Source organism: Epinephelus moara, chromosome 5, assembly GCF_006386435.1.
Source record: "Epinephelus moara isolate mb chromosome 5, YSFRI_EMoa_1.0, whole genome shotgun sequence".
NCBI classification, from domain to species: Eukaryota; Metazoa; Chordata; class Actinopteri; order Perciformes; family Serranidae; genus Epinephelus; species Epinephelus moara.
The window spans coordinates 154,523-172,429 of NC_065510.1; the positions used below are offsets into that span (position 1 = coordinate 154,523).

A 17,907-nucleotide genomic window follows, 5' to 3' on the forward strand; every position below is an offset into this window, starting at 1 on the left:
TTTTTTTCCTATTCCCACACTGTGCCCCCCTACAGGAGCCTAGTTTGGGAGTTGCTTTTTTTTTCCCTCTTCCTCCCTCTTGTTCTCCTTTTTTCATCTAAGTAAACGGGGCGCTGCTCGTGTGGCGACCCACAGTTCTCCCGCTCCTGTCCTCCCCTGTTCTGTTATGTGGGGGTGGGAGGGGCGGGTTTTCAATATTTGTAGTATTATTATTATTTTTTTATTTTTTGTATGTTTTTAGTTTGTAAAGCGCTTTGGGGTTGCATTTTTGATGTATGAAAGGCGCTATATAAATAAAGTTTGATTGATTGATTGATTGAAGTGTCAGCTGTCCTGTGAGTAAGAAACAGGCTCCTGAGGCCGTATGGGGTGGTCAAATGCCTGAACTTCTTTTACAGCTAAACATTAAATTGATACCATACCTGTTCATACCTGTGTATGAGTAGATTAATCTAAATGTGTGTTTTACTGGAAGATTTTTAATCTGACCAGGATGGATTAAATATCCCATCAGGTGAAAGAAAAACTCAGGATCCCCCAAGAGCTAGAATAAGTAGCTGAGGAGAAAAGTGATGGGAACAGTTTACTGAGCCTGCTGTCATCCTGAGCCCAGTGAACTGTAGGGAGATGGATGAATGTCTGTAATTGGTCCTCCAGAGACTTTAAGTCTTTGATAGTTTGGGTAAAATACAAAAAAAAAAAATAGACCTAAGAACGGCGACATTTTCTTTCAGGGTTTGTTTGAATTTAAATCTAAAAACATATTTTCTAACCTTGTAAACTCCTCAGATATTTCTGCCAAATTTGTTTCTCTTCCACGAGGTTTTTTTGTGTTTTTTTTGTGTAGGATTTTATGCTTTTATCAAAGAAAATCAGAGAATCAATAAAGAGGCGACAGAAAATAAGGGAGGGACATGCAACAGAGGTGCGTGACTCGACCCGAGGCGGTGGACCTTTAACTGTAGTGCAGAGTTAAAAATCTTTGTGAACTCCACACGCAAATGTAAAATATCCTGATGAGTTTTCTTGTGAATTTTGTGTTTCTCACACAAGAACACATTGGGTGTATCCTTGAGGTCTAACAAATTTGTTGAATGCATTTCCTACATTAGTGTTTTTGGAATAGCATCAAACCATCGTCATTGTCACCGTGCATGTGCAGAAGATACAAACAAAATACACTTTAAAACATCACTCCGCCGTGCTAACAGCGGTCAAAACTGCAAAAATGAATCCTCTTGTCAATTTCAGAAAACACTGAAGTGCTGGAAACTGTGGTTCCTCTAATGGCCACTAAAGGTTGACTCCAAGAGTGAATCAGTCCCCATAGACCTCCATGTTAAAATGCCCAACTTTAAAACAGAAATAAACGTGTTCACAGCCTGGTACAAAGAAAACAATTTTGGTCTCTATAGCTAATTTTAACATTCATGACAACCATGCAGCGGTTAATTTTTATATAACTCTCCTGTTGACATTTTATTGAGGCTTAAAGTTCCACATAATTAAGGGCGGGCTGCTTTGAGTGGCTGTCTGCGAGCTGTCACCACAGTCTATGAGTCAGAGCCACCCCTCACTTCTCCACAGCTCCACCCTCTCGTCCAAATATGGTCACTTCTAGCTCAAAAAAAAACAAGATGTGACGGTTGAAATGCTGGAGGCTTCAGAACAGAAGCCCCCAAACCAACTGGTGACGTCACGGAAGCTACGTCCATTATTTTAAGGTGTCTGTGAATTAATCTGTGCGTGTTAAAGGCCAAAGCTCACTGAGATTTGAAGGGTTAACAGGTGGCTCAGGGGTTAAGCCCACCCAGGAGTTTTGGCCATGTAAATGGATGGGAAGCCAGCGAGGGATCTTGTCCTTGTCTCTGCAGGACAAATTCCTACTGCAGTGATACTCAACGTACAGGTGCCTGGTGGCCTGACAACCACTGTCTACCTCACAGTGAAAATAAATGTATTCAGTGTGGGATTTTTTTTGTTCTTTAAATATAAGGATAAGGATCCATAGTGCATTAAAATTTATTAAAATAGAGCTTGTTTAATGATTAATATTTGATTATTAACTGGCCCCTGGCCTTTGCAGAAGTGCCTCCTGGGCAAAGTAAGTTCAGTATCCCTTTCCTACTGGATGATGAGGGCACCCGCAGAGGAACCTCCCACATGTTAAATCCTCCCAGTGGAGCTCATCTACGGCAGGTGACAAGAAGTGTCATCCACCATCTCATAAGCTCATTTCCTGTCAGCTCCCTTCTGTATTTTATCTAATGAGAAAGTGGCAAAAAGAAGGCACCAAAAACCAAAAATAAAAACAAAGAAACGTGTGTGTGTGTACCGTTTGTTGGGGTCCTTGATGAGCAGCCCCGACAGCAGCGACTTGGCGTCGGCCGACAGGGTTCGTGGGAACTTGATCTCCTCCATGAGGATGAGCTCAAACAGCTTCTCGTGGTCCTGGTTGTAGAACGGCAGGCGGCCGCACATCATCTCGTACGTCACCACGCCCAAACCCCACCAGTCCACCGCCCGCCCGTAGTCGTTGTCCTCCAGCACCTGATAATAGACAACATGATTTAAGCATGACGTTATCAGTCTTTCTATTAAATTTACAAGAAGAAAAGATAACTTGTGATCCAGACACTCAGGAAGTTTTCACCCAGATCCAAATTATCCCTATTGGTCTCTTTCTCTCCAAAATAAAAGCCGTTTGTCATTTAAACCAGTAAAAAACACTGAATACAAGAGTTTCACATTAAAATCAGAGTTTCTACAATACTGTTCAGCACAGCAGGGGCCGGAGCCAAGCTGCAGCTGACTTTTGCTCAGCTTGTTTCTCTAATAACTTAAGAACCAGACGTCTGAAGACTACAATCTAAGTTAGAGGTTACATATTACATCCTTTAATGATTTAAACTTTTATTTAGTTGCTGTCCCCACAGTGTTGCATGACAGGGGAGAGTACTGTGTGAACTTGGATTTTGAATTTGTTTTCCAGTCCAGAAAAGTGTCAGTGATCCTCCATCATTGTTGAAACACAACAGTGCAACTGGGCTCTGAAATTTGAGTTAGTCTGTTTTTCTTTGGGCCCTCTGCAGTCTGCTCAGTAGTTAGATTGAAGAGGTTTGATCTGTGATTTGTCAGTCCATAGTTTCATTGTGAGGGAGCAGACACTGTCTCCACATTTAAGAGTACACTTTAGCGATTCCTCTGTGATAAAGCTTACAGTTAGGGCTGGCTCAGGCTTGCCTTGGACCAGCCCCTGGTGAGGCTGATATAAGCCTAGTCTGCTGGGGGGTTCCTATGATACACCAGTCTCCTCTCTCCTCCATTCTCTCTTCATATGCAAACATTCATATCCCTTTAATGCATGTTACTAACTCAGCTTCTTCCCTAGAGCCTTTGTCCTCCTGTGTCTCGCAGGTTCAGACAGAGGGAGGTTGCACTCGGATCATGAGTCGTGCTTGTGCTGCCGTCATGGTCCTGCCTCATGCCACCCACTTTTCTAGGGAGTTTTCCTTATCTGCTGTAAAAGGCCAAGGACAGAGGGATGTCTTATGTTGTAAAGCCCTCTGAGGCAAATTGTGATTTGTGATACTGGGCTTTATAATAAAATTGAATTCAAATAAAACTGAATAGTATGTCCAGCTGATACCCAACAGTGCTAACCCTAGTTAACCCTTTCTAACATGAAGTTTGAAGAAACGCTGTGCCTTTTAATTCCAGCTTGTTACAGACATAACACTTGACCCATAAACAGGAACCAGTTCTTATCTACGGCCCTGGTCACACAGGGAGCTGGAGTTTGGCGTTTTTTTTGTTTTGTTTTTTTTTTCACGAGCGGTGTTAAATTAAAAAAATGCAGTGTGGCACACCTCGTGGTTTGCAACCTGCAAAACACTTTCTGCACACGGGGCCTAAATCTGCTCACATTTTGATGCTGAGCTTCCTGTTTCTTTTACGAATGAGTCTTTCAGTTGTCGGTCCGATTAAACCATTCTACAGTGTTTTGTTCTCCATGTACAAAACAAACTCTGCATACGACACAACATCTATCTGTGAAGAGGACTTTCTGCAACCTAACAGCATCAAACATACAAACACAGAGTCCTCGAACACATCTGACTGAACCCTGTCAAGCTTTTCTGGCAGCAAAGTCCAAACTTTTCAATGGTAATGTATACTAAAATCCTGAGAGTCCATTTTTACCATGATGCAGTTATTTCTGACCCTGACATATCTGATATCCGCTTTCATATCCTCTTAATGGTAAAATAACTCTCAGAGTCTCCACCAAGAGCCACATTAGAAGAAGTGAAATTAGTTACTGACATTCTACTGGGCTGCAAAGAAAACACTTAGCTGCCATTAGAGGAACTATATATTAGGGTACTTCCACAAGTTGATGACAAACATAACACAGTTTCTTTCCTGATTTCATCAAGCAGGACAAAACAGACGACCGCGAAGGCTCAGTTTGGGTTTAGACATGTTTGAGATAGTTTCAGAACTTTAAACCAATAAGCGCTGCAGGTTCCATCAACTCTGGAACACAAATAATCCAGCTTTTGCTCTAAGTCTGAGTTTGGTGTGAGCTCTGACCTCAGGAGCCAGGTACTCTGGTGTTCCACAGAAGGTCTTCATGGTGGCAGTGTCGGTGATGCCTTCTTTGCAGAGGCCAAAGTCTGTGATCTTGATGTGGCCGTCTTTGTCCAACATGAGGTTCTCCAGCTGATGAGAGCGAAATATAAAAACACGACCTTTGTATTTATCTGTTTTTCATACACAATCTGGCCATGGTTCTGTAAGTTTCTACATGTTAAACTAAAAACTGTAAATTCAGCGCAGGTGTCAAACATACCTTCAGATCACGATACACGATCTTGGCAGAATGTAGGTAGTCTAGAGCAGAGACGATCTCAGCGCCGTAGAAACGGGTGCGGTCCTCCGAAAAAACTCTTTCTCTTGACAAATGGAAAAACAGCTGCCAAGAAAAAAAAAACACAGGTTCATACACCTCAGACATCTCTGTTGTTCTGAGTTGTTTCATCCAGTTAAAGACCAGCGATCGAGATCAAAATCACTGCTGGATGTTTTCTGCAGTGGAACTCAGGAGGGGCTGAGACGGAGCCGATGACATCAGTTTACAAACAGTCAGAATGACAGTTTTGACTCCCTGATCATTTAACAAAGCTTAAAGCAAATCATGCTGTGGATAACGAGGGCTGGGGTCTGTGTGTATGTGGGAATACGTCATACAAACAGTACAGAACCAGTTCTACATCGAAGCCCATTTTAGTAGCAATCGTGTTCTCTGTAGAAAAGGTGGAGGTGAGACGGAGCACACTGTCAGGAGGAAAGACCTGCAGGGAAGCGAGTGTGTTCACAGGGACATGAATGACTCATTAATGATCAGGTTTTTGGAGTTTCACATTTATAGTGTTGTCAAAAATATCACTTTATCAATACACATTGATTCAGAATATTTGAAGTGGTTTCAATACTCACTTTCCAGAGTATCTACACACTGGTACCAGCTGCTCCTTTTTGCCCTCTCTTACTGTAACATTTACTGCAGTCATTCTGCTGTTCTCTGCTACTAACCAAGAAAGGAAAAGTTGTTGTCGTCATGTTTGTAAAATTTATCCTTTAATAAAAGAAATTAATGTTATGCCCTCCATGTCAGTTTTTAAGGGCGGCACAGTGGTGCAGTGGTTAGCATTGTCACCAGGCTGGGGGAGCTCTTCTGTGTGGAGTTTACATGTTCTCCCTGTGTCAGTGAAGGTTTCCTCCAGGTGCTCCAGCTTCCTCCCACAGTCCAAAGACATGCAGGTTAATTGGTGACTCTAAATTGTCCGTAGGTGTGAATGTGAGTGTGAATGGTTGTCTGTCTCTATGTGTCAGCCCTGTGATAGTCTGGTGACCTGTCCAGGGTGAACCCTGCCTCTCGCCCAATGTCAGCTGGGATAGGCTTCACCCCCCGCGACCCCCAACAGGATAAGCAGTTACAGAAAATGAATGAATGTCATTTTTCCTCATGATATCAAACATGGTATCAGTTTCAGTATTTTTCAAGGTATTGTAATAAAGTTTGAAATTCCCTTATCGTGACAACACTACCCAACATCATATTTCATTTTCAGAAACTCAGATAAGTCCTTCTCTTTTTTACAGTATTGAGAGGATTACTTTGATAGGTTACAAATCACAAGTTACCCTGTTAAAAATATAACAAGTAATTTGCTTTTCCAAAAGGCCGCCTTCCTGCACAGTGAAAAGATGCAAAGCAACAGATTAAATGTTATTTTCTACATATAAACTCTTAACTGAAAAGAATATAGTCTAATGTAACTCCCGTGTTATCACCAACATTTGATTACAAAATGTAATTTAAATGCATACTTTTTTCTTAGTGACTATAACTGATTACAATGACATTTATTTTGTTATTTGATCACTGCAAGTAGTAAGTCGTTTGCCAGTTAATGAGCACTGCCGATTATCTGCACAGGCTCGGCTTCAGCCAAGGGACATAACAGAAACAGTGGTGGCAACCAAAGTGTCTCACTTCTTGTGGCAACTCCAATTTTTAAGACTGGCTGGTTCAAAACTACACGCCATTTTTGTCCGTTCTGACAGTCACTATGTCGCATCAGGCAATTGTTGAGTCAAAAATCGTGCTGTGACTTGGCCGACAGACATGACAGACTACACGATGGTCCACAGCAATCATCCCCGATCGTCTTTCACGACGTGTTTGATGTCATCGGGTTATTCTTGTCCTATTTTTATTATCAGGACTGTGTTCTGTGTTCCTATTGGTCAAAGTGACGGCTGTGACGGGCGCAATCGTGAACGACAAAAAGAAAATCAAACATGCTAGACTTTCTGTCAGATCATCATGAGGCGTCCCGGACATGGTGTCGGATGTCGTTTACTATGACACACTACACGAGATGAAATGATGGATTATCGCGTACAACTCTCATTGTTGTTCATGATCCGAGCCGACACTGTGTGACGCTGCGTCGGGCTTAAATCAGGCTGATATCGTGTAGTGTGAACCTGGCATAACTGTAGGGCTGCAACTAATGATTATTTTCATTATCAATTAATCTGCTGAGTATTTTCTAGATTCATCCATTAACCGTTTAGTCTATACACTGCCAGAAAATTCTGAAATGTCCATCCCTGTTTCTCAAAGTCTAATGTGATGTCAATTGTCTGTCCAAAACCCAAAGATATTCAGTGTAATAGTATATGAAACAGAGAGCAGGAAATATCCATATATCTGTACTGAATAAACTGATACCATCACTAAAAAACCCACGACAGTGCAGACGCCCCAGTCTTAAGACTCTCCAGATAAAACCACAGTGAGAGGAGTGACTGCTTTCTGTTGAAGCTCTTTGAATCCCACCGTCATCATTCTTCAATAACTCTTGAAATAACTCCTGTGTTGAAATAAAAACAGAACATCTGCCAGCATCAAAAACATTTTTTTTAAAAAAAGTGATTTCACTGATGTCTCACCTCTCCTCCGTTGACGTACTCCATTACAAAGCACAGCCGATCCTTAGTCTGGAACGAGTACTTCAGAGACTGAAAGACAATATAAACATTTTTTTAACTCAGCAGTGTTCAGCGGTTTGTTTCAAACACATTTATTTTTTAAGAACAGAAGCTTTGTGGTCTGAATTCAGTGCATCCTTCCTTCTTTGCATGACATTTATCAAAAGAGTCTTTGAATTGAAGCTGACTGCTTTTCTTCATTTATATTTATTTATTCCATCACATAATTCACAGCAGCACAGGTGTGTCTTGGTGTAATGTTTTCATTGCAATCTGCATGCTGATACTCACAGTTAGGAATGGATGCCGAGTGTTTTTTAATACCCTACTTTCTGTGAGTGTGTGAGCAACTTCATCCTGAGATGGAAAAAAAGGACAAAGAGGAGGCACAATGATTAGTCAGGAGACAAGAGGAGACCATTTCTTGTTTCAGTCAGAAGGTTGAGGATGTAACTGGCAGTGAGGCGTGTGTCAACCAGGACAATACCAGTGTCAAACCAATCTGTAACTGATTTTTTCAAATATGCATAGACGTAATCTTTTTAAAAATCTAACATATAAGTCATTCAATCCAGTGACCAAACACATGTTTTGCAGACACCAAAACAGGAACAGTTAAAAGCTGATAAACATTAAAAGGACCTTGGCTATGATGACTTCCTTCTTGAGGATCTTCATGGCGTAGTAGGTGCCACTCGCCTTCTCCCTCACCAGAATGACTTTCCCAAAAGTGCCTTTGCCCAGAAGCTTCAGATAGTCAAAGTCATTCATTGTCTGGACAAAAAACAAAGGAATAATGTGAAGAACTGGTTCTCCATCGTTAAATGTAACATCCTCTTTTCAAAACAAGTCAGAGCCATATTTTGCCTCCGCTCAGATCAGCGTCTGAGAGGTCACCTTTCGTTTGTAGTGGCTGATGGAGGTGTCCATCTCCTCCTCGTTGACGTTCTCGATCTGGGAGGTGGGGCTGCACAGGATGCCCTCCTCCTCCTGTTTGGCCAGAGACTCGGCTACCATCTGGATGGCCTCGGCCCACTCGTCCCTGCAGGACACAACAAGAACAGGTTGAGATACCAGCAGGCAGCGCTCAGATTATGGTTAATTGCTCTCAACTGTGGCTTCACCTTTAGACTGACCGTATATCTTTAGACAAGTTTGAAGGACTATCTTTTAAACTTTTAAGACAGAGCTGATCCTATAGGCTCTCACATATGGAGCTACTGTTAGATTACAGGCGCCATATGTTGAAACTGAAAGATAGGTGGTTGCCAGGCAGGCAACCAGGTATCAGCATGTGGTTGCCAAACTTGAAAATATAGTTTTGAGTCACCTTATATTTTGAGTAAGATACCACACAGTTAAACGTGAGCTAAATGATGAAAATGTAACATAAACAAATTTTTAAAAGTTTTATTACAGTAACCCAACAAAACTCTTTGTAGTTTGTGTTTTATCTGACACTTTACAGCAGTGGTTCCCAACTTGTGGGTCGTGCACCAATGACGGGTCACAGGTCCAGTCTGAATGGACCACAAGTGACTTGCGAACGTGTCAAGTTTGTAAAAAACACGCTTATTTTTGGAAGTACAGTGAATTTCCGGCAGAAGCTTTTATTTTGAAGTGCCGTTTGTAGAGTGAGTGAATATCAGACAGCTACTTGACAGAGACAACAAACTAGCTCAACGACATGATCAAACACAAGTATGACGCTGAATATATTAAACTGTGTGGACCTTGAACTACCGACTAAGGAGCAATCTGGACCCCCAGTTGGGAACCGCTGCTTCTGGCTTCTGCTTCTGACTGTAACAGTAATATTTAAATATCACTACTGCAACAAATAATAAAAAACTAGAATTTCCACCTCGCGGTTGTATACCTCTGCATCAGTCAGGTTGCAGTTGCAGCTTACATCCATGTCTGTGATGCTTCACACAGACATGTTCCTGAGGTATGATGTCGAATAATGGCCAGAAATGGGTTTTTGCAGAACAGTATGATGTCACAGTGAAGTTGACCTTTTGGATGTAAAATGTCATCACTTCATCATTTAATCCTGTTGGACAATTCTATGAAATGTCATTTCATCATCATTTCTGTATACATTTTTGAGTTTTGGACAAAGACATGTTTTGTTAGGACACAGTAACCTTGACCTTTGGACTTGGACCATCAAATTCTAATCAGTTCATCGCTGAGTCCAAGTGGATGATTGCAAATGCCCTCAAGGTGTTGTTGAGATATCGTTTACCCAAGACCAAGACGAACGAGTTCACAGTGACCTTGACCTTCAACCCATGACCATTAAAATCTAATCACTTCGTTTAGTCCAAGTGGGCGTTTGTGCAACATCTGAAAAAAAAATAATATAAATCCCTCAAGGCGTTTGAGATATCACATTCAGACAACCCGAAACATATTTCCTCCAGCCATGGCTATTGCTGGTGTGGAGGCATGAAAAATAATTCAGTGACTATGACTTGATGCTGTATTGCAAAATAAGTTGCATATTTTGGTGTCCAGTGAGATGTGAGAGCCGCTGACTGGTCCAATCCAACACAACACATCGACCCTCCTACAGACCCGCTCTGGTGAAGTGACTACTCATCATGCATGTATAAGATGTTGCAGGATGTTGTAAGCTGAGTCGTGTTCATAACAAACCAATAAAGCATCAGGTAACAAGTCATAATGTATACAATATATTGTGTTTTGGAGCGACAACCCTCCAAAACTTGGCGTCCCGCCTCAGCCCCACACCCCTGTTTCCTGTCTTTCTTCTCTCTCTGTTGACAGACTGCTGTTGTGTTGTGAGGACAACTTGACACAAAAACTGGTTCAGCACTAAAACTAGAGAGTTTTTTTGGCACTAATGCCAGACCTCTCATATCTGGTGTCTGTCAGTCCTCTCACATGTCGCCGACGCCCCTTACATGTCTTTTTTATTCCATTTTTATTTATCTTTTTAGCACACAAGTAGCTATTCCGTTGATGGTTTCTTTAACATTTTCTATCGTTTTTTTCTTTGGTATCTGTAAAGAAAATTTGGGCATGATTTAGAAGGCTACTCCTCATTCTCAACACAGACACAAGAGGTGTGCTTCAGTGGCTGAAACTCAAATATACACACACAAAATTCGAGGTTCACTGTGTAAGATTCAGGGGGATTTAAGGGGATTTAGTGAAATGTAGCGGCGAGGACTGCAGATTACAACCAGCTGCAACTTCTCCCGGTTAGAATTCCTTCAGTGTTCATTGTTCAGGAGTTTTTTATCAGGAGCCGAAATGGACCAGGTGATTTAAACTGATAGAAACACTGAATAAAACAGTTTCACATCACAAATCGGTGTTTCTCCTACTCTGTTCGGCACGTCGCAGACAGCCCTCTTGCCCAGCACCTGCTAATGTGTACTCACCTCTTTTCTCTGGTAACTTAATATGCGCTCAGCCTATTTCAGATCCAGACATTTAGGAGGTTTTACCAGGAGCTGAATTAACCACAGAGGTCTCTTCCTCTCAAAGACAAACAGACCAGCTGATTTAAACCAGTAAAAACTTGTCACAGATGGGCTGCTAGCCCAGCACCTGCTAATGTGTGCTCACTTTCTATATGATAACTTCAAATCTAGATGTTCCGAAGGTTTTTAATCTGAGCCTAATTATCTGAAGTGGTGTCTTCCTCCCCAGAACAAACAGTGATTTAAAACCAGTAAAAGCACTGAATAAAAAACTGTTTTTCCGACATTGCTCACCGTGACGGGGCTGCTAACTACTACTAGAAACATTGAGGTTCAACATGGTGAGACGAGGTCCCGCTCCATATGCAGCAGTCTGCTCAAAAATCATTGAGCAGTCTGTCCAAGCTGTCCAGGCTGCAGGACACAGAGGAGGAACACAACCTTTGTCCCCAGGGCTGTCCAGCTCCTCAACGCTGAACACTGAAGCACTATTAACACTTTGACACTTTTCAATCCCTGCACTTTATAAATGATTATACTCTTGTTCTTAACTGTGAATATTGTATGCTGCAGTGTATGTGCTGATTTTGTGTTGCTAATTGTGCTTTTATAGCTACTGTCATGCCCTTTTAAATTGCTCCTTGGGTCTTTGGTCATTATTTTGCACATTCTAGCAAAAAACCTGTACACATCTTTCATTTTTACAACTGATATGTTGTACATATTTGACATAGTTTTATCATCAATTTGTTTGTTTCTTGATCTTTTGCAGAACTCGCTTTTATTGTATATTTTCTTTTACTATGTTCATTGTGATGTACCAAAACACCAAAGCAAACTCCTTGTACGTGTAAACCTACCTGCAGTAAACCAGACTGTTATTCTGAATCTTTTCAATTCTGAAACTATGAATTGAGTTTTGGATGAGGATTTTTTCTTTTCCTGTTATACTTTTTCCAGATTCTTTTTTATTAAGCATCTGTTTTTAAGGAATTGTTTGACCCATTGACTCAAAAACTGAATTATGCAACTTTAAAATAGTGTCAATGATCCACATATGGTCATTTTTCTTTCATCAGTAAATTGGAATTAACAGTAGCCAGTATTTCTTATTATTCTTTTTTTTATCAGCTAGTTCAAATTGAGCCTGTTCCTGTCAAATAATAAAAACTCCTCCATGCGTGAGAAAACCTGCTGAGGAGGAGGAGGTTGAAGGAGGAGGCTGAAGGCTCACCGCTCGTCAGGAGTGTCGACGTGAAAAGTCCTCTCGATGACCGTGGTCCACTGCAGACAGCGGATGATGAAGGTGTTTGGCTTGGGCCGCTCCGTCTTCATCAGCTGACATTCTGGAAATCACACAGGGAGATGGATGTTCAAAGTGACGTTGATACTTGTTGTTCTTTGCGTGTATGAAATATGTGACGAAGGCCTCTGTTCGTGTGTCTTACTTGCTACAGAGAAGTTGTTGAGCGGGTAGGCCAGGTCAGAGTCCTGCGGTTTGTCCTTGTAGCCGATGAAAGAGCCGTCTGTCTTCAGCAGAAAGTAGCGCGGTCGCCAGTTCTTGATGTACTCACCTGCAGGGAGGGAAAAAAAAGGTGAGACGGACAGGTTACACCCTGCTGCACTCACACGTGTTTAGAGATGGAAGCAGCAGAGTTTTTGCATTAGAGTCACTTTGATTCTGTGATGAATGTGGAGGAGCTTGTCTCTGTGATGTTGGTATTAGCCTGATATTAGCCGATCATTTCATTTCACTACATTATTTAGTCTGATGTCATGTTCATGTTAGCTGTGTTCCACGTGCTGCGCGGGTGGTGTGCCCTAATTGATCAGCAGGGACTGACATGTCCAACCCACAGACGTCACTTTCAGTCAACAGAAACTTTGATGACAATTCCTTGAAGCAGTGAACTTAATGTTTTTTTATAAAGAAAAAAAAATGACTGGTCCATGGTACAGGCAGGCAGTCCAACAATGCATCCAAGGCAAATCCTTTACTGATTCAACACCTTTCGACTAGAGTCTTCATCAGGGTATAAAATGTTTTGGAAACAGGTGTGCAATTTAAAAACTCAAGTAGAGGTCATGTGACACAGGTCACGTGAGCTGATATTGGTGCAATCCACTAGAAAACCCCCCCACAATAGACGGAAATTGAAAATAAAAATGAGGTAAATATATACTATGAGTGATGATGATTTGACAAATCTACAGTGGCCCTAAGAGCTTCACACACTGTAAACTAGTAACACTCATGCAGATAAAAACGACACAAGCAAATGAAGAAACATCCTCATAAACTTGATGACGCGCATTTTTAAAAAGCGCTGGACGAAGCTTATAAGACGATGGAAACTGTTTCCAGTCACTATAAAGTGACATGCATAGGGTTGCAAGGGTATGAGATTTTCACGGTACAATAACCATCAATTTCACGGTATTGCATTATTACACAACTGTTAGAATTATTAGTATTATCACTCTCATTATTAGTTACAATGACCCCACAAAGGAGTGAAAACAGACATTTTGGGGGCTCAACAATCACTTGATTATAACTGAAATTTGAAGCCTTTCTTTAAATTGAAGTTTGTGTAAAAAATCTGACAGGCAGTTGAGTAAAAAAGGTGAGCCATCTCTTCTTCGTCCTCCTCCTGATTGAACTGTGAGGAAGGTGTGTGTGTATGGAGTTAGATTTGTGGCTTTATTACATGCGAGAAAATAAATGATATGAAAAAAAAGAAACGTAACTGTCGATTGTCAGTTTCACTGTTAACTGACTGGTTTCCCAATAAACATATTTGGAAATAGAAAATAAATGATATGAGAGGGAAAAAAATGTTTGAGAGAAAAAAAAATTTTGAGAGAAAAAGTTTTCACACTGATAGCAAAAAATATTTGAGACTAAAAAAAGTTTTGAGATAAAGTATTTTGCCAAGACGATCCTCACCTAGCTGTCAATTCGATTGAGACTGGCCAATAGGAACGTGGCCCCGCCCATGACATTATTTTTGCAGCAAAATCCTGACACGAGAGCAAAGACTTAGGTTTTGAGAGAGAGAAGAAAAATGTTTTGAGAGAAACAATTTTTTGAGAGAAAATGTTTTCACACTGATAGCAAAAAAAATGTTTGAGAGTAAAAAAAAGTTTTTTGAGAGAGGTTTTTTTTCTCATTTTTTAAATCTCAAATTATTTGTTTTATATTCTATGACAAAACACTTTCTCTCAAAACTTTTTTAGTCTCAAATATTATTATTTTTTGTTATCAGTGTGAAAACTTTTTCTCTCAAACATTTTTTTTCTCTCATATCATTTATTTTCTCGCATGTAGTAAAGACACAAATCTAACCCCATATGTGTGGAGCCAGCAGTCCGCTGTCACTCTATGTAGCGCTATATTCAAACCTGTCCAATTTATAACAGTGTAATTAAATGCAAAGGATTTGATTTTAATTGTACACTGCTCAAATATTCTGTTTCACTGGGAAATACATACATCATAGTGCAGAAGCTAAAGATGCTCTAACTTCTGTTTCATTTTAAAACATTTAAAACCTAACTTTTAAGTGCACAGGGTTAGATATGATATAACTGACATGACACAGGCCCAAACAGCGTGTCTCGTATGTCAAGAAAGTAAAGCTCACTGTTCAAACTGAGTCACGACTGAAAACATGAATACAATCACAACTGCTGTAGAGAACATCATAACTTTAAACTACTTTTTGCTTTTCTGCTGAGTATTGTGAAATAAAATATGTTTAAAAGTGCAGAACACATTTTACACAATGTCCATTACGTTTTAAACTTTATTATCACCAGCGTTTTTGTTTCTCGGCTAACAAATCCATTTAAACATCTGTAACCACTTCCAGCTGAAGAGGAAATCTTTGGATGAACACAGCTCTTGTTCTCATTCAGCAGCAGTGAAGTGTTGGTTCCCTGCTGTTCTAACTCATCAACTTGTGACACAATTACAACAAATGTTGGAATACATGAATATGTCGTGGTGAGATGTTGACATCTTGCAGAGTCATATTAGCAGCAGAGCTAACGAAGAACACAAGTGTGTCTGTATCAGTGATCAACCGCCTCAGCATCTATCCAGCAAATCAGACTTTACTCACTATTCTCACACATCTGATGACTCACACAGCTTCAGAACAACAGTGTGAGGAGGACGACAACGACAGAAATGGGATGAAGTCAGAAATCTCAGTCAGTGAGACAACTGTTCCACTTCAAGCTGGTGAGGAAGAGGAAGTCAACAGCTTAGGATAGCTTCACGACACATCTGTGTTACTAAATCATTGGAGCTGCAAGTTAACTTTGAAACTAGGGTTACCAGCTCTGATTTCTTTCTATGTCAACAAACTATAAAAGTCTATAAAATGTCAAATAACTGTGAAAAATGCCTGGATCACAATTCACAGAGCTCGAGAAGATCTTGTTTTGTGGAACAAACAGTTGAAAACAAAAACATGTTCAGAGAAGAGCAGCAAATCTTTCTGTTTGAAAAGCTCCAACTTGCATTGAGACATTTTTTGATAAATGACTGAAAGGTTCTGTATGTGACATTCAGAGTATTAATATAGCAGCAAACCACTATTTGCTTTATAAAGACATTCTGGAGTAATGTCCTGAGCAGAGAATCAAGCAAGCTGCAAAGAAAAGTGCCGCGCTTTGAAGCCAATTTGACGTGGTGACTAAACCGTGGAATTACAATGTTCGGGTCCATCACGTGTTGCAATGGGGCCCAAAAAGAATGCAAACAAAAATTGTGGACACAGTGCTGAACAACACCATGCAGACAAAGCTCTTTCCCAAACTAAAGTTAATCTGGGGTTGGCTTATATTTTCACATTCACTTTCACTTGCTAGCACTTAAGGAGAGGATGGAGATGAAGAGCAACGGGGAGTGGGCCCCGGACAGGTAGGTGCCGGCAGTTAGCATAGTTAGCTTGCTAAAGTATAAGCTTTCCATTACAAAAAAATGTAACGTTCCTACAACAGTAGCTTGCAGTGTACGTGCAAGTAGTAACCAAAAATTCCTGTACCCTAAAAAAACAGGCTCTGCTTTGAGGAAAGAAATGCATTCAACATGTTCTTTTTGGGATGTTCAACAACTTCCTCCCTTTTTTTCAATCAATCAATCATTTATTTGTCACATGTAATAACACAAGGTACAACAGTGACATGTGATCCCATCAGCTCTTTAACTTGTTCACCAGGGCTGTGCCATATCAGCTTGTTCACAATAATACCGGAATATTCTCTAATATCATATGAAGAAATCATATCGTGATACTCGCAATATTTAGACTTGTTGACGTTAATGTCATGCTGTTACCCACAGCAACAACAAGCATGTCTGAAAGTGAAATTATTAGTGACTCTGCAGTGGTTCCAAAAAGAGGAGCAGCTTCAGTAGTGTGGAATAAACTGTGGCGTCCTGAATGTTTTACTTCTCTTAGCGCTCAGAGGGAACTCATTCAGCGGCTCCTCTGGCAGCAGCACAGCGTCTCTCCCTCTCCTCTCCCGTGTCGTCAAGTAATTTTGTCATAAACCTTTGGTAATGTAAACCTGTTGTTGTTCACAAACTAAAGAAATGAGAGATCATTTCAGTTTTTACTGAATATTTGAGGGTAAACTGTAAAATTAGATGTATATATTTGTCATATCGTCAAGAATATCCTTATCGCAAAAATACCCTAAAATATCGTGATATTTTTCAGGGCCATATCGCCCAGCCCTATTGTTCAATGTTCACTATAATTTAGTCAGGGGTTTTTTGTGTTGTCTTACATTGTTGGCTTATGATTTTTGGTCCTGTCTCTGGATGGGTCTGGTAATCCATGTTTCTGGATGTGAAGTGATTTAACTGTCTACACATCCCAACCTAAACAAGATGGATAAATGGTCGTTGGTCCAGAACATGGGCAGTGCTGCTTTGCAGCCACCTCTGAGCAGCATATGGCAATGATCCACAGCAGGAACGGGACAACACCTGACGTTCCCACCACACCAGTCCTTATTCACCATAAACGCACTCTCCCTTCTCTCCCACAGTCCTCTGCTCTGTTAGATATAGGGCACATAGAAAAAGAGTCACATGATTGAACAGCGCTGTTCAGGATTTAGCCAAGTTTCGGTGAATCAAAGGATTTTACATTTCCTGATATCCAATTGGAAACGGATGCATCACGGAGGTCGTCAGATTTATTTTCCAACGCCTGCACAATGGCTAGCAGGATGCTAGTTCAGCTGGTGCCCATCCTCACCTTGATGTTAAGTGATGTTTACATTTGAGAACCTCGACCTGGCTAGCGAGCAGAAGTCAGCGGGAGAAGAGTTAACGGACGCGTCACCACCGTCCCAAGCCAACACTTGCAAAATAGACATAAGAGCATAAATTTAGTGCAAATTTAGTAGAGCTGACAGAGAGGTGATTGGAAATGTCAGTGTAGTACGGCCGCTACATCAGACAACAACTGTCCAGTTGGATCGGTTTGCAAATCACATGCTCAATGCAACACACACACGCAGAGCTACAGATTTATAAGAGCCTGCAGACTACCTTGTATCTGCATGTGTGAAGGCAGCGTTAGACCTCGATGATACACACAATGTGTTGTGGTGAGAAATATTTAATGTAAACAGAAACTTTGTTTGTTTAAATGATGACTCTATGCTCCATGACCAAAGACACAGGGGTGGTGGTGGTTTAACAGGTCAACCATTAAACATAAGGTCTGTGGCTCGTGACCAACCTCCACCTGTCCACATGTTAAAATGTCCTTGAGCAAGTCACTGAACTCATCACTCCAAAAGTCACTTAAAAAAGTGTAACACAGGGTAACCTGCCCTCTTGTTCTCCTATCAA

General features: G+C 40.9%; 1 protein-coding gene across 1 annotated transcript in view; it reads right to left on the minus strand.

The window, feature by feature from the left end:
• akt3b (v-akt murine thymoma viral oncogene homolog 3b) overlaps nt 1-17,907 on the minus strand; it is a 32,957-nt gene that overhangs the window by 4,783 nt on the left and 10,267 nt on the right. The window contains exons 3-11 of the mRNA XM_050044106.1: nt 12,473-12,598; nt 12,259-12,370; nt 8,464-8,608; nt 8,209-8,340; nt 7,858-7,923; nt 7,528-7,596; nt 4,856-4,978; nt 4,597-4,725; nt 2,336-2,550 (exon numbers count right to left, since the gene is read on the minus strand). Coding sequence (XP_049900063.1) covers nt 2,336-2,550; nt 4,597-4,725; nt 4,856-4,978; nt 7,528-7,596; nt 7,858-7,923; nt 8,209-8,340; nt 8,464-8,608; nt 12,259-12,370; nt 12,473-12,598 — 1,117 coding nt within the window. The remainder of the gene's footprint in view (nt 1-2,335; nt 2,551-4,596; nt 4,726-4,855; nt 4,979-7,527; nt 7,597-7,857; nt 7,924-8,208; nt 8,341-8,463; nt 8,609-12,258; nt 12,371-12,472; nt 12,599-17,907) is intronic.